We start from the raw sequence: 15708 nt of genomic DNA on the forward strand, positions 1-15708 counted from the left end.
TAAATTGTTTTTCGGTTTAGCACTTGGTAACGGGTGATCAATCTTGGCGGTTTTCTGTTTGATACTAACTCGGCTTCGGTTCACGAGATCATTAATAGATTTTTCTCTTCTCTCCTTGCTTTTCTTATTACTACCTTTACCCTTTCCCTTTTCGTGGGCGATGATATACAATGCTATGAACAATTATCTTATGATCTTTACCCTTCTCTTAATGTGTCGGTATGTACCTTGGCACTTGTATTGCAGGCAAAGTTAAGAATTTCATGCACCTCCATGGAAATTTCAGTAGACTGATATATGTGATACGACCTAGTGGTGATGATGACATCAGTTGATTTGACTCTGATCAAGGAAAGATAGCATCTTGAAGTGTTAGCTCTAGGTCGAGGACGTTGAGATCATCCTAAGTGAGAGGTTTCGAATGCCTCGTGTAGAGCGTGCTCTGTTTGCGGAGTTATATAATGGATGGACATAATAACTTCACGATGTCATGTTGCATAGATAGAGACAAAAGACTTGGACTGAGAATAGAGGTTACAGCTGCTCCCAAAAGGGGGACTGTACTACGCCAATAAGGAAAATAAAAGCCTGGATGTTACCCAAACATCGATCTAGGGAACATTTCCGACCCCGAAATGTTATTCGAGAGCTATAGAGGTTGCTATGATATCTTAGCCCTTGTACCTTGTGTACCCCTCCCTAGCCTGTCGTTTCCATTTCCTCTTCTGCCCCTACTCTTTCCACTGCTTCCTCCGCTTCCTCTTCCCCACCTGAAATAAGGTATAACGGTACCACAAGAGGCATTTAAAGGATAGACCAATGACTAAGCTATGACCTGTACCTAGTACCCGTGGACTTTCATCCGGTTTCATGCAGTATTCGCGTGGGGATGCCAACTTGTTTAATGGTCGCATTGTTGAATAGTAGATGAACGAAATGCCCATCACGTTGGTAGATCAACTAAAATATCGCAAGATATAGCCTGATTGCTGCATTAGTCCCAATTCCTGGTGCTCCTACATTTGGGTCAGGGGGGTCATGGGCGCCCACGCGCTAAGCGAGACACAAAAGGACATCCAAGGCCCCGAGAGATTCTCATCCAAGGACACCTACTTGCAAAGGCACTGTGAGAACCATGACTCATCCACGTCAACCCAGTACCTTTCATCACGAATCATGGTCTACACCATGGCGGTCGTCGTCATCCGAATTTCTGCCCGAAGAAACCCTCAGCCAGCGAACAGCCCGACAAGAAGCAAAGCCAGAGTGGAAGTCCGCCCCGGAATTTCTCAAGTGTCAATGCCTTCGTGAGTTTCATGGCTGGCCATGGGGCTGGACCATCTATCGCACTGCTTATGCTACCATATCTGAGGAGGACTGGGCACGAGCCATTGAAACGCTCGACCAGGCCTGTCTGGCTGGTCTGGCAGATAAAGAGGGGGAATGGACCTGGCTAGGGTGTACGCTTATTGAACTTGTCCGAGAAGGCTATCGAAATGTGATCTTTGAAGATCCCGCCTTAGAAGGGGCGTCAGAAGCCGTGGTTCGAAGTCGGCATCGAGCGTGGCTTGAAACCCGAGGTCTCTATGCTAGTGGTGCCTGTCCTCGATTTCATTACCCTCTAGTGTTGGATGATCGCTGTGTGAGGTCGATCCTGGCTAGCGCGGAGCCTCGAGTCCCAGACATTGCTCAATGGGAGCTAGGGTCGCCGTTCGTTATATATGAGCCCGGCGCAATGGTCGGCTATGTCAATGTCGTGGACGCTACTTTTATCTACTCAGATTCTAAAGATGAAGCAGAATCTGATAATGAAAATTACTACCGTGGCATGGTCCGTGTTCATCTAGATTGTCTGTTCAAATTCGCGGATAGTTGCCAATATATTGAGGACAGAGATGTGGTTTGGGATGATTGGGGCATGGAATCACCTTTGGATATCATTTTTACAGACGGCCCGTCAGCGAGAAGTCAACCCAAGGATATGTTTCTGTTTTCTCCGGATCAGGAAGTGGAAAGAACAACAAGTATCACTGAGCGTGAATACATTGAACGCCAGTGATGCGTATCAATCAAGAAAGGGGTAAATAGCATTAGGGTGTATGTCACTTAAAAATTTGTATCCCAATATTCAAGTCGGGAATGCTACAACCTCTGCTTCATACCCATTGCTATAGATCTCACCCATCTTGATCCCAGGTCAACCTCCTTATGAGATTTTTCGAACCATGCCACAGCAGCCAGGTCTAACTCCTTGTGAATGCCTTCGTAGATCACATTGAATCTTTTCAAGGTGTTTTCCGCATTTTGATCATTGAAGACGGCAAATGTCTGTAGTGAGTCAGCGTTGACAGTTTCTCACAATAACACGAAGAACTAGAGCATTATGAGTAGTGAGACTTACGTCTCGTAGCAGTGTCAAAGCCTTTCCAGGATCATCATCCTTACGCAAGGTCTTCCAACGCGTGTTGCTATACATGCCGGTTGCTACACCCTCTGCACTGTCCCAAAGCTAGTGGACGGTAGTTAGCAAGATTTTCGATGCTGTGAAGTGGAACCAGACACCTACATCGCCTTTCAGCTTGTTCAAGATTCGATACGTTAGTCGGTAAAGATCCACGTTGGAATCAGAGCCAAGTTGCTCCATGATCCGATCAATAGGCTTTCGCAAGACTTCGCTGTGGCCAGGAGTCTTGGCCGCATCGTGCGGGATGACATCTTGATTGAAAAACTCCACAAGGAAGTTGCAATCAATAGCACATCCCCTCTGTATAGCCCATTGCAAAAATTGACCAATTTCCTTTACTGCAATCACATGGTCGGCTATAGCTTGTTAGTCATGTTCTTGTAACCCAATGAGCACGTACTGTTGATTTCAGGATCCGAGCCATCTGTGCCAGGTTTGAGTTCTGTAGTTGCCGCTTCTCGCTCCTCAATTTGAGTGTTTTTACAATCAGCTTTGTCTTTGTTGACCACGGCTTGACTGAGCGCAGTGTGTTTTCTGGGATCTGGATCCTCGTTCCCCTTGGGTAACCATTGGCCTGATCCTGGATAAGCAAATCTTTTATAGACAAAGACTCGCGTCGCCCCGGCCAAATCTGTGCATTTGAATTTCAGTTCTTTCTCCTTGGCACATTTTTGAAGATGATGGAGTACATCCCGCTGATATAGGCAGTGACGTTAGTTACAATAGAGACTTCGGGGGTCGCAGACATTGACAAACCTCTTGATACCATTGGACCTCGCGGCGGGCAAGTGCGCCGTCGGCCTCGTCCCCGCCTTCGTGGCACGACGCACCATCATATTCGCAAAGATCTATCTCGCAGGTGATTGTCGTGTCTTCTTCACCAAAGAAATCGTCATACAATGGCGGGTGATAATAGATCTCTTTGGCAGTTGCATCGTAGCCATATCTGAAGAAGTCATCGTGTGTTGTGTTCGAGAATAGACGTGGAAGCATCCCGTGACGCTTAAAATGGCGTCAAAACTAGCCGTTTTCGGCGCCCAATTTACCGTCACCTAGCGTTGTGGTGTAGTAAACTGGCTAATTATCCTGACTAGACTCACCTACAAAAGCTTTGCCTTCTAGGGCGCCCGAAGGGCGCTCCAAGCATCTTGTAGTGTTGTTATAATACAGACAGATTTAGTTAGGGATGGTAGCTAAGATTACTTTAATTAAACCTCATGACAAGCTAAGCTAATATCTCACGTTAAAAGAGATGCTGTAAGTAATGTTTGGATTTGATATTATGAAATAACATCCTTGGGGGTTCAACAGTTGTGTATCAATGATTGAGTTTTGGTGTGTGTTCTTGGTGGTAAGAACCAACAGAGGATCATTCAAGCCGAGAAAGAAGCAACAAGGGCATAAGTACAAGGGTGACAGATGATAGAACCGAGGGTTGGGGTGAAAAAGGGGGACAGAAAAGATCTAACACTGGTCGCCGAAACCATCAAAGATGAACAGTCCGTTTTTGGATATCAAAGGATAAGAAAATGCAAACAAAGCGCCAAGCATGCTTTCTACCTTTTCCCAAACGCCGTGCCAAAGAACAAGAAGTAGGCTGTATAGGGAGATGGTAGATGTTGTTTCGAAATATGAGTTTTAGTATGGGGAGTATCTGTTACGCCGTCTGTGGGTATTTCTTCTCACTGGGCCAATGGGTTGTTCGTCATCGGAATCATCAAGGGTAATCGCATTGCGAGCGGAAAGCCCGCGAACCGTGTTAGGTCGGCTGGGTGCTGGAGGAGGCGATGAGCTCGGAGGTTCTGACCTATCAGATGTCTCTTCCTCTTCTTCCTCAGATCCCGAGCCTGAGTCAATGGTCTCGGCAGAGGGTGTAGGAGCGTCTTGCCTCCTATGCATCCATGGAGAGGTGGGAATCAACCAAGTAGACTGACGTGTGTTGCCAAACGCCTGTCGAGCAGGCACAGCCCGGATATCATCTTCGTCGGATAATTCTGAGTCGTCTGAGTCTGAGTTCGAGTCTTCCTCTTCCCCTGAAGAGGATTCGGAGTCATCTTCACCATCTGTGTGATGGTTGAATAGAATGGGACGTTCATTGCGCTGAGAACTAGTTACAACGGTAGAATGACCCGAGTCCGATTCGTAGTCGCCACTTGTGATCTGTGTTCCATCATTGATGAAAGAGTCTTCGTGATCGTACTCATTCTCATCCTCGTCCTCGTCCTCTTCGTAATCAAACGCGTTCGGATCATAAGGTACACTGTATTCTGGAATAGGATAGGCAAATTCACCTGCCGTGCGGAACTCGCTCGGAAAGGCTCCTCGCAAAGGGTGCGATCCAAGTTCGACACCATTGGAAGAGATTGTAACCGATCCCCACACGCGATTCGCAGCATCTTCAATATCTTCAGAATCGTCCTCGGAGTCCTCGGAGTCATCGTCATCCATGCCATCTGAATCATCGTCGCTACCACTGTCATTTTCATCGCTTGATTCTGTCCCGTCTGTTTCGGACCCGGGGCGATATCGATAGCCACAATTAGCACATTGCTCTCCTTCCTCGAGTTCCCATGAACAATGCGGACATCGCATAACCCCATCGTCAATGTCGATGACGGGCTTGAGAGGGGGAACTTTGGGTTTGAAAAGTCCACCGAATAGACCACCTTGCGTTGGATGGTTATTCGCCTTGTCTTCCTCAAGTCTTCCGGCTTCTTCTTGTCGGTGTTTTATATGCTCCATGGTCGTTTCACCTTTGTCTAGAAGCTCGGCGCGAGCTGTGAACATCTGCACGACCGCCCGGACCTGTCAAACACCAGATTGTTAGATGTAATGAGCCAGATAAAGGTTTGTGTTGTAGTTACCAGATACGCTGGTGCCGGTTGCGATTTGACGGGTGCTCGACAATCGGGACATGTTCGCTTTGATCTTCCTCCTGCGAACCATGACGATAGACACTGTAGAGATCTGAGTTAGATTGCGAAACGAGAACCAAATCAGGGCAAAGGAACTCACTGAATAGCAAAACGTGTGCCCACACGCGAGAGTAAAAGGCTCATAGAGTGGTCGAATACAAATTCCGCATTGAATTAAGGTTCGAATGTCGTCCACATGGCTTTGGAGAGTATTGGCCAGCTAAAAGCGCGCGTCAGTCTCGGTCACGATGTATAATTCCAACACTCGACTTACTCCGGATGTTTCGCCCGCAGAGCAGCATTCGGCTGCCATGTTGTCCTTCGGTGGCTTATCAAGTGCTTGTTTCACTGCAAGAGCAGCTTGATCATCCACCTGGCGCGTTCGGCGTGTCGGTGGAGTGACTGCACGATTGCCGACACGATGCGGTGGGGTCGGGAAGGAAAAGGTTTCGTTTGACAAAGCAGGTCAAGAAGCTTGCGCAGAGGCTGAGGAGATATGGAGATCGCGCGAAAAATCAGATCTAAGCTTCGAACGAAGAGAGAGAGAGAAGAGCAAATAAGGCAATGTGATTTGGATCCAGAAGTGAGGAAGCCAGGGTAGGACACTTTTGTTGGTGGCCTCAGGCATATATCACATAATCAGGAAAGCTTTGGCAAACAAACTCGTTTGACGAGTCACATCACTTTGCGTTACTTATTGTTGACTCCTCGAAAAAGGGGCGAATCTCGGTGTTCTTCGTGCATGCTCTTTGTGTGTCAATGCCGAAATATAGCCTACGATACTATCGGTTCCACTTGGCCTCCGTTTCTTTACGTTTACAAGCCAACAGGTAGCATTTCAATCGCAAAATTAGCCTGAGGACGCATTTAAACGGCTTATTCTTTGGCTTACAGAATGACAGGCTTCTTTTATGGGCGACGAGAAGACGGCTTTCGTCGAAGACATCTTTTTGATATTATCATCAACAGTCTTCCGTGTCCATGTGTTTCAGGGAATCATTCTACTCACGGATACATCTTCGAGGCATATCATATCCAACCAACGCCTGGTTCACTTCTGGTCCCACATAAATCGGTATTCCGTCGCGAAACCAGTTCTGAAAGACCTCGAAGTGATACTCGGCAAATTGACGATACAAGCCACGGAGAGCTGAGATATACCGAACAGCTGCGAGGGCATTTTTGTTCTTTGTAGCTGACAATTTTGGTATTTTATGCATCAACCCTACTGGAACATGGCTGATCTCTATACATATTTCAAGTCTTTAATGTTGTAGATGCTGTTGGCGCCTTCACAGCCTCACCATTTCCATTCCTGTGGGCAGTCTTGTCGCCAACCCTTTCTGTACACTCGGGGAAGCATGCATTTACGCATGAATAGGTAGCCCTCGCCGTAAGAATTACGATATGGCTGTCAAAATTCTGCAAATCAGCTCTGTCTGCTTACTGTACCTCGCTACTCACGCAAAAGTAGACGAGCCCAATTCTCACAAAGCCCTTTCATGGCTCTCAATTTGCTATATCCTAAGCTCTTATAGTCCATTAACATTCGTGTTCTCGTCTTGATGTCCCTGCATTGTTTATACTTCGTCTCCGTGGTGTTTCAAACATGCTGCCCATGCTTATTATCAGCTTGAAATTCCAACTTAGCCTATCAATCCGAGCACCTACATCAGTAGTTACCTGATTCGTGCAAACTGCACTGATGCCTACTACTGCAGATAAAGTCCTCATGACACTGGCTCTGCATTTTCGGATGATTTCTGATACACCATTTTTTGCCCCATAGTTTTAAAATTAAATATGAACTACCTACAATTACTATTAGTATGGACATTGTACAAAATGACTCTCCTAGGGGAAGATAAGAATCCCGATGCATGAAGTGGTCGCAAACCCCATTACGGATCTCCGCGCCAAGACCGCGGATCCCCAACTCTTCTTACGCCCAGCGCCAACTTCTCCAATCAACTAACCTCCACCCCAATTTCCAACCAACATTTCGGTCTTTGGCCTTGATCTGGGTCTACCACCTTGATCATCTACTACCAACGCAAAGAACATACCAACACGGTGTACTCATGGCCGACTCCACACAAGGAGACGCGCATGACAAGGCGTGGAAGAAGGCCGAGAAGAAGTTTGCAAAGTATGTTTTGATATTACTTTACTGTCTTGATCCACTGGCTTTTGATTCTCGCGAGATATAGTCGTGTTTCCATGGTTATCCGTGGAATCGAGGTTTGTGGGGAGCCTCTCCATGGATTATGCACGGAACATCGGGCTGCATATCAGTCGAGATCATATGTACACATTCACACAACCGATAGCTAACATGCCATAGCAAACATGCCAGCCAATATTATGATCCATGCCAGGACTTCGCGGATCGAAGTCTCAAATGCATGAAGCGTAATGGCTTTGATCGGGAGATGTGCCATGATTACTTCCAGTAAGTTCATGGCCCCTTATCAACCATAATCACCCATACATATTGCTTGGGTCAGCTTCCGATGCCTGACCTACCCATGGACAATTCGTGCTCTATGGCTGTCGTTCAACCCAGCTCCTAGGGTTTTCACTGACCATTTTCATTGTTAGGGCATACCGTGATTGCAAGAAGAACTGGGTAAGTCAAGTAAATAGCTCCTTGGTTATCGTCCTAGTCTCCTGTCTTGTGTAGTATTCGCAGTCCGCGGTTTCTGTTGGCCTTGGCTAAACATGTTGTATGTTCAATTGCTAACAGTGGCAAAACAGTTAACCCAGAAGAAGGCCTCTTAGCCTTCATTTAAACAAAACTGGAACGCTGCCAGGAATTGGGATCTTCCGACAGGCAATCAATCTTCAGTTGACAATCTGCAAGATGAATGGGTCTTCTGTTTCGAAGTTTGCTTTGCTACAATTTGTACTGCAGTATGTAATTCTTGGCGTCTTAGCACTTTGATTTAAGTTTGTATATTAGCATCTTTGGTGGCCTTGTAGTATTACTATTGTGTTGAAGTGACATGGTCTTTTCGCTCCTAAAATGCGCTCTCATGCTATGCGAAGCCTCGTCGACTACTTTTTACATACATATATATACATGATCCCAAGACACATATTTTGTTTTTTTTTTTTTTTTTTTTTTTTCCAAGGGTACTCAATTCATACCTTTGACACCAAGCCAAATGCATATAATTTGCCTCTTTACAATTGCGATTATCAATTATGCTTGCGCCGGGCAAGTATAGTTCGTTCAAGTTGACAATGTACGTCACCAGGGTGTTGATTTACTGCCGGCAGTATGGTGCGGGGAGGTACATACCGCCTTCCATTTGATATCTTTCCCCGCCAAATAAAAATGCGGCATTCAATCTAGTCTCTACTGCAAACCAGCTCCTCGAAAACTTTTCGGCGCATGCTGTGCCTGGCGCGGCAGACAAAAATTAGTTTGAACTACTTGGAATCGAGTTTGAAGCTCAAGTTGAGCTAAATCTTCACCATGAGCTCCGGTAGTGATGCGGTCTTCCTGCGCCGCAACAACCAGATTCAAGATGCCATTGACAGCCAAAACATGAAGCAAGCTTTGCAGCTGATCGAGAAACGCATGAAGAAAGGCGAGAATACACCTTTCCTCAAGGTAAGGCGACCCTCACCAGCTCCCGAATGCTACCTCGTGGCCAAACTTGCTGGTCCCACTAACACATGAACTTGACGGAATAGGCCTGGAAGGCAAATGTCCTCTTCAACCACACAGATGAAGCTCACAAGAAGCGAGGCGTTGCGGAGACCCTTGAGCTGTGCAAATCCGAGCCACCAGTCACCGATCTGGATACCCTGGACACACTTCGCCGAACCCTCGAAAAGATGGATGACCAGACCGACCTTCGGAGCGCATTATGGGAGAGAGCAGCCAAGGCAAAGCCGCAGGACCATGAGCTTCAGATGAGATGGTTTACGGACGGATTTGACAGCCGTGATTGGAAGTCTGCACAAAAGGTACTATGGTACACAAACACCCCCATCTCGACGGCCAGCTGACACAAGCAGGCTGCCATGAGTCTCCAAAAGAACTTCTCCCGCGATCGAAAGTACTATTTCTGGGCCATTTTCTTCTGTCACATTGTTTCAATTGACTCGGCCTCCTCGGACATGGATCGTAAGCTTTTTGGAACTTTGGCATATCGCATGATTTCGAAGGCGGCAGCCGACGTTCCCACCAACCCGGTATGTGGTCCCTGCCGTAGAAACTCCGGGCAAAAGGACTTGGCGTTTGGCCTCAATGTTGACCAGTGACTGACCGGACATGAAAATGATTTCCTACAGACCGAGCTAATGAGCCCCCCTAGAGCTATTCAAAATGCCGAGGAACTTTTGCTGCTCATCAAAATCTTCGAAAAGCAAGATAAGCATGATGAGATCATAAAAATTCTCGACAGCGAGAGCACTGGTCTCAGCTCTCGGATTGTTAATAATGACCGGGTATTCCTGTCAAGCAAATTGAACAGCCTGGGAAATACTGAGCGCTGGGAAGAGGGACTTGCATGTGCAAAAGACCTTCTGACTGTGCCAGAAGATGAAGAAGGGCGCAAAGCCCTCAAAGAGCGTGATGAGTGGAAATTCTGGAACATGCTCATTGTCAGCACTCGCCATTTAGAAACAAGTCCAGGGTAAGTTGATCAATAACTCAGAAAAACAAACAAGACTTATACGATTTTTCTAGTCTGCTCGCGGAAACACAAGAGCTTATTGAAAAGTTCATTGAATTCAGCCCCAAATCTCGAAACGCGCATCTTGCTCGAATGGATTTGACTCTGGTTGGCATCGGACGTGACCAAAACACATCAGATGATTTGATTTCTGCATGCCAAAAATACTGGATCCAGCACAAGCACAAACTCTATCTTTTCGGTGACTTCCGAGGTATCCTGGAGAATCGCGAAGATAGCTTGATCCGCCAAGTCTGTGAATATTGCATGGACAGTGTTGAAGGCAAAGCTGTCAGTAAAGAATATCTTGCATTCTATGTATACGAGCTAACTATTTACCAAGGATGATGTGATTCCACTGATCAATGCATACAAGATGCAGTACTTTGCACGACTGTCTGGCAAAGACGCATCAAAGTCCACCATTGAGAACCTTGTCCGCAATTGTCTTGACTTTTATGAGAACTTTACCCTTCTTGCAAAGACCCAGATTAAGAAGGACAACCAAGAAGCTTCCGTCATGGAAAGTCGACCCACAGATGACTTCTGCCTTATTGCCGCCATGGCTCTTCTTCGGCCCAACAAGACCACTGGCGAAGTCGGTGACAAATCTTTGATCCGTGCCGCAGGCATTCTGGAGCGCCTGCTCGTTGATTCACCTCATAATTATGAGGCGCTCTTGAGTTTGATTCGGATCTACATCCTTCTCGGCGCTGGCTCGCTCGCTTTGAAAACGTTCAGTAAGCTATCGGTCAAGCACGTGCAGTATGAGACTGTTGGACATATCCTCTTCACTCGACTGGGCAGCATCCACCCTTACTCGGCGCCTCCGTATGAAGGTGCTGAGTATAAAGACTTTGATCCACAAGCTGCATTTGTTCAGGGCCTGGACTTTTACCGCTCTGCAAACCTCACCGTATCACGATCCCTCATGAATGGACTTCGCGAAGGCTCCTATGTCAACCTCGAGGAAACAATTGAGCTGCGGAACCGCCTCAACGACAGTGTTTGCCGGAGAATCATGGCTTTGGAAACCCGACGAGTGCAAAGACTGAGAAAGGGAGAACACTTGAGCTTCCATGAGGAGATTGGTAAGTCTCCGTCTACTCGCCACCCATCTGAAGCAACTGATCACTAATTACCTTATAGCCCAGTCTACTTCACCGGTTCACGACCAACGGTCGTACGATGCGTTTATGAACCTGGAAAACCATAGCCAACCGACATTCGAGACGCGACTGCGCGCAGGCCCGATTCCTAAGGTATGTTGATTTGACTACTTAGTAGTGATGACAACTAATACCAATATAGTTAAACTGGCTGGCCTCTGCCCGAGTCACTGATCAACTATTCGGTGTCCTCAAGAGTATCGCTATGCAAAAGCCGAACCCCACAGACGAAGCGCTGCCTGATATTAGCGACCTGAAGCTATCCGAACCTGATAATGACCTAACGTCCACGGAATTGGACGTAGGAAAAATCAACACCGAATTGCTCAAGGTTGCTAATTTTATGGCCGGATCTAAGGCCCATACTTCAGACCAAATTGCCAAGGTGCTTGGCCAGGTAGAGGCCTGGTTGAATGATAAGAAGCAGTACCTGACTCTTCAAGACGACAAGAAGTCTCCTATTATCGAGAGCACGACTATTTCATTTAACGGAACCCCTGCTGCCCCAACTTGGAGATACTTCCACGCCATCTGGTCTCTCGTGGAGATCCTCAAGGCTTTGTCGAACATTTTTGACCTAGATTCGAAGAAGACCGTGAAGACTGCTAAGCTTCCAGCTGAACAGTTGAAACGGGTGACTGCTCTTGTCTGTGATGTCTTTGAGGATGTCCGTTCAAACACCCGGGCTCTGAAACGGGGCCTTTCTGAATCGGCCACCCTTAGCACAGTGATTGACCTTGTCATGCAGGGTGATGCAGATGATGAATACGAGAAGCCCCTTCAGAATGTTCTCGACAGAATGATGGACGCATCTGCACTTGAAGTGTTCTGTGGAGAGCTGAGGGAAAGCTGGGAAGAGGCACTTGATGGAGTGATGACAGCCAAGCTCTGATACTGCATATCAAACGATGTAAATGTGACTTATGTGTCCATGACAAACATAGTGGAGTACATTCAAATGAAGAACTTTCAAATATTGAGTAACCGCCAAATGCTTGTCAGCAAACAAAGAGTCTGCCAGTTTAATACGAAGGGTAAGTGATATCACGTGACAAAGTCAAGACAGCCAGAAAATATTCTGCCTGAGTTGTCAGAATCACGCTAGTCCAAATTAGCTCACAGCCCTAGCCCTAACCACTCGCCTACCGCACCAACCAGCGCCAAGACCCCATTTTGCGGTTCCAGGCAAAAGACCAGGTGATTTTCACACGGCTTCCTCACCTCTTCTTCGACAACCCCCGCCAAACCCTTCAGTCAACAACCGTCGAGATGGTGCAAGAACGCTCCGGAATTGTGGTCGGCCTCAACAGCGGTCGCGTACGTTAAACCCATCTCTTTCCCCCATATTGCCGGGTCATCTGAAGGTCTCCAAATCTCTTTTCAATCGGTCTGTCAGTCTTCGAAGCCAGTCGGGTCAGGGTATATCACGAGAACACTGGGAATCACCACGCAAGGGAATATATGAACAACCAATGGATCGGAAAACAAGCCAGGCTAGCTGGAGAAAAATCGAAGATTTGACGGAAATTTTTCTGGAACTCCAATTCAACACAACAATCACACGACCTCGCCGCAAACATACCCCTGACTTTCGACGACGCCTCAATGACCGACAGGCACGAAATACGAACAAGAGATCTGGACCTGAGGCTGCTGTTGCAATACATTTTTTTGTGAAATAATAATACTGACTTCATACCCAACAGAAAACCACCGCCTTGAACACCCCCAAGACCCGCATCAGCCGCTCCGTTGGCAAGTCTTCTCGCCGCACCGCTTTCGTCCGCGAGATCGCTGCCGAGGTTGTTGGCCTTGCTCCCTACGAGCGCCGCATCATCGAACTCCTGCGCAACGCCCAGGACAAGCGTGCCCGCAAGCTCGCTAAGAAGCGCGTATGTCTTTCTGAATCCCAGTGCAAATCTTGTCTGCGGCTTCACGTGTGGTGGATGTGATTTGTCTTGTTTGAACTGAGGTATTTGGGTCAGGATGGTACAGCATGGATCGTGAGAGTCAATTCTGCGAACGGATACAATCTTGGCCGTTTGAACACTCCATGCTACTATCATTCTGTCTCGGTCGCTGAAACGTCTTATAAGACTATCCAAACACCCAAACTGATCCCAGACAAGTCGCCACCAAAACTACAAAACACCATGCTAACATTTTTTTTTTAAGCTCGGTACTTTCGGCCGTGGCAAGGCTAAGGTTGAGGCTATGCAGAAGGTCATCGCTGAGGCCCGTCGCACCCAGACTGCTCACTAAATCGCTCGACCCGTTTCTGTTTTTCTTTCGTTATAACGACTCGACGCAAAAAAAAAGCGGCTTGCGGATCGAAATGATGGGGTTTTGACTATTGGTTGTGCATGAAAGGGGTGGCAAACATGGTATTCCTTCTTAGTTGTATGGAAGTGAAACCATAATGAAAACAAATTTTCAAACATTTTATGATACCATACTTTTTGATCTTATGAAAGGATTCGGCTTAGAAGAGGTGACGGGTACCGTAGACCAATGAGCGATGTTAGATGCCTGAAAAATAGCATTTCTGATACAGGCGACTGTCTATATGATGGTGTAGATCCACCTGCTTGTTTATATGAACTTCGAGGCGTTATGAATTTATTTGCTAGTCTCAATATTCCTGGATTCTGAAAAGACGCTCTATATATCCCAGTCATCATCATCAACAAAGCGTAGCACATCTCGCTTCTATGAAGCAAATGAAATCCAGTATGTCCTTTATTTCTTCCCGGGTAACTTCAACCACTTGGGAATACCACCACCCTTCCGTAGCCCGCTGGGCTTATCATCTGTGGTACTCGGGCCGGCTTGCGAGGGAGCTGATGGCTCCTCTTCTTCCTTGGGCTCTGGTAGTTGCTCCACCTTCAGCTGCTGGGCCTGGCTTCGGAGCTCAGGGCGGAGCACCTCTGCACGGCGCTCGTGGACAGATTGAGCAACACTATCAGCCCAAGAGAAGTTGACCAATACACGGCCAGCCAGGCCGAGACCCTTGATCAGTTGTGTCTTATCTGAATCGGGGATAGTTGTTGCATTGTGAGATCGAGAGATGGTGTGGACTGTGAGGTGGAACTTTTCGCCGGCGAATGATGGAGCAAGACACCCGCGCACAAATTCATACAGCGAGTATCCTGTATCCTCCGGTCCGAACTTGGCGACTACTTGGCTCTGGTCGGGGAAGCGGACCTTCACATCAACATCGCGGATTGCTGCTCGCCTTGCCTCTTCTGCTTCTGCTTTGGCGGCAACCTCGGCGTCCGTTGGTAAGCGTTGGTTGCGCGAGGATTGATTGAGTAATCGCTGGTGCAGTTTGGCGTGCTCGATAGAGGGTATGTAATCATTCTCGTTGTAGGCTATTTGCGCCGAGGAGGGTGTGTTGTCCGAGGGGGGAGAGTAGACGGTGACAGTTCGGCCAGACGAGTCAGTTGTTGAGATAGCTGCTTCGGAGGTAGCTGTAGGGTTGGCTTCCGGCCCAGATGGAGTGGGTGCGCTGGAGGTCTCAGACTGCAAAGAGCTAGGTGGCTGCTCAGTATGTTCCTCACTTATGCTTGCCATGGAAGCCGCTGCGGGAGCAGCTGCTTTATCCTGTGTTGAAGGAGCCTCTTCCTCCTCCGACTTAAAGAACTCGCCGATCTGCACCATCGCATTCTCAATCGGCTCTTCTGTTCGTCGGAAGCTTAGTCGCATAAGCACATTTCCACTGTTGAATCCAAGCTGGGCGAGTGTTTTCTGGAGATCTGTAAAGCTTGATACTTCACGCTCCAAGATCTGAAGCACTGGCATCTCATAGTATAGACGTCCCGCACCATCCCCGCCATCGGTAGCGGGCACTGCACGCGAAGTGAGATTCCGTACGGGGCCACTTCCTGCAACACCAGCCTCAAACTTGCGCAGTACTAGCCAAAGTGTGGTCGTGCTTGGGAACTTGTCAAGTATGCGGCCATTCGGGGCACCTCGAGCTTCGGATTCGGGGAGTTGAAGGCCGACGGTAACAACGGAGGGCGAGCGAGAGAACTGTACAAGCTCAAGCTTCGCTCCAGAGCTGAGGCCAGTAAGGCGGAAGGAGAGGGAAAGGTCTAGTTGTTTGCGATTGTGCCTGATGCGCCGCAGGGCTAGGTTAATGCCTGCCGTTTTTGAAGGCAATAAGAATATACTCACTTCAAACCGTATTGGGTAGCATTGTATCCAAGCTTCTTGCAAGCTTCTTGCAGAACATCGGTCATGGGCTTGGTGGGTGTCGTCTTAATCGTTGCCCGCCTGGCCGTCGCGTCGATCACCACGACGTGGGCGCTCATCGTGATGGTATATGAAGATGCTAAATGCAGAAAAGAGGAAGAGTAAGGCTCAAGATGAGAAAGAAATAGACACCGAGAGTAAACACAATAAGTGAGAAGTGAAAGTGAAATGCGGGGAGATAGAGGGCGAAGAAAGTAGTCGAAGGTCACATACGAAAC

At 47.6% G+C, this 15708-nt stretch overlaps 6 protein-coding genes across 6 annotated transcripts; 3 read left to right on the top strand and 3 right to left on the bottom strand.

Moving 5' to 3' along the window:
* Window positions 1-1135: 1135 nt before the first annotated feature.
* Window positions 1136-2059, top strand: N7508_000546 (uncharacterized protein; the record flags this gene model as incomplete). Its single annotated transcript, XM_058458631.1, has 1 exon — window positions 1136-2059. One exon carries the CDS (start codon window positions 1136-1138, stop codon window positions 2057-2059), a length of 924 nt encoding a protein of 307 aa, XP_058324853.1.
* Window positions 2060-2142: 83 nt separating this feature from the next.
* On the bottom strand, window positions 2143-3457 carry N7508_000547 (Chitinase II; the record flags this gene model as incomplete). The annotated part of the gene is made up of 5 exons (XM_058458632.1): window positions 2143-2328; window positions 2402-2509; window positions 2567-2820; window positions 2865-3159; window positions 3221-3457. 5 exons carry the CDS (start codon window positions 3455-3457, stop codon window positions 2143-2145), a joined length of 1080 nt encoding a protein of 359 aa, XP_058324854.1.
* A 645-nt stretch (window positions 3458-4102) lies between these two features.
* N7508_000548 (uncharacterized protein) lies at window positions 4103-5692 on the bottom strand (the record flags this gene model as incomplete). Its single annotated transcript, XM_058458633.1, has 4 exons — window positions 4103-5269; window positions 5329-5421; window positions 5480-5599; window positions 5654-5692. 4 exons carry the CDS (start codon window positions 5690-5692, stop codon window positions 4103-4105), a joined length of 1419 nt encoding a protein of 472 aa, XP_058324855.1.
* A 1768-nt stretch (window positions 5693-7460) lies between these two features.
* On the top strand, window positions 7461-8160 carry N7508_000549 (coiled-coil-helix-coiled-coil-helix domain-containing protein; the record flags this gene model as incomplete). Its single annotated transcript, XM_058458634.1, has 4 exons — window positions 7461-7528; window positions 7724-7831; window positions 7981-8008; window positions 8137-8160. 4 exons carry the CDS (start codon window positions 7461-7463, stop codon window positions 8158-8160), a joined length of 228 nt encoding a protein of 75 aa, XP_058324856.1.
* Window positions 8161-8860: 700 nt separating this feature from the next.
* Window positions 8861-13498, top strand: N7508_000550 (uncharacterized protein; the record flags this gene model as incomplete). Its single annotated transcript, XM_058458635.1, has 11 exons — window positions 8861-8998; window positions 9082-9357; window positions 9409-9585; window positions 9685-10028; window positions 10082-10358; window positions 10411-11158; window positions 11217-11329; window positions 11379-12107; window positions 12395-12553; window positions 12943-13128; window positions 13412-13498. 11 exons carry the CDS (start codon window positions 8861-8863, stop codon window positions 13496-13498), a joined length of 3234 nt encoding a protein of 1077 aa, XP_058324857.1.
* Window positions 13499-13975: 477 nt separating this feature from the next.
* On the bottom strand, window positions 13976-15549 carry N7508_000551 (putative UBX domain protein; the record flags this gene model as incomplete). Its single annotated transcript, XM_058458636.1, has 2 exons — window positions 13976-15350; window positions 15413-15549. 2 exons carry the CDS (start codon window positions 15547-15549, stop codon window positions 13976-13978), a joined length of 1512 nt encoding a protein of 503 aa, XP_058324858.1.
* Between the last annotated feature and the right edge of the window lie 159 nt (window positions 15550-15708).

Source organism: Penicillium antarcticum, assembly GCF_028974205.1.
Source record: "Penicillium antarcticum strain IBT 31339 chromosome Unknown utg000001l_segment0_segment0, whole genome shotgun sequence".
Lineage (NCBI taxonomy): Eukaryota > Fungi > Ascomycota > Eurotiomycetes > Eurotiales > Aspergillaceae > Penicillium > Penicillium antarcticum.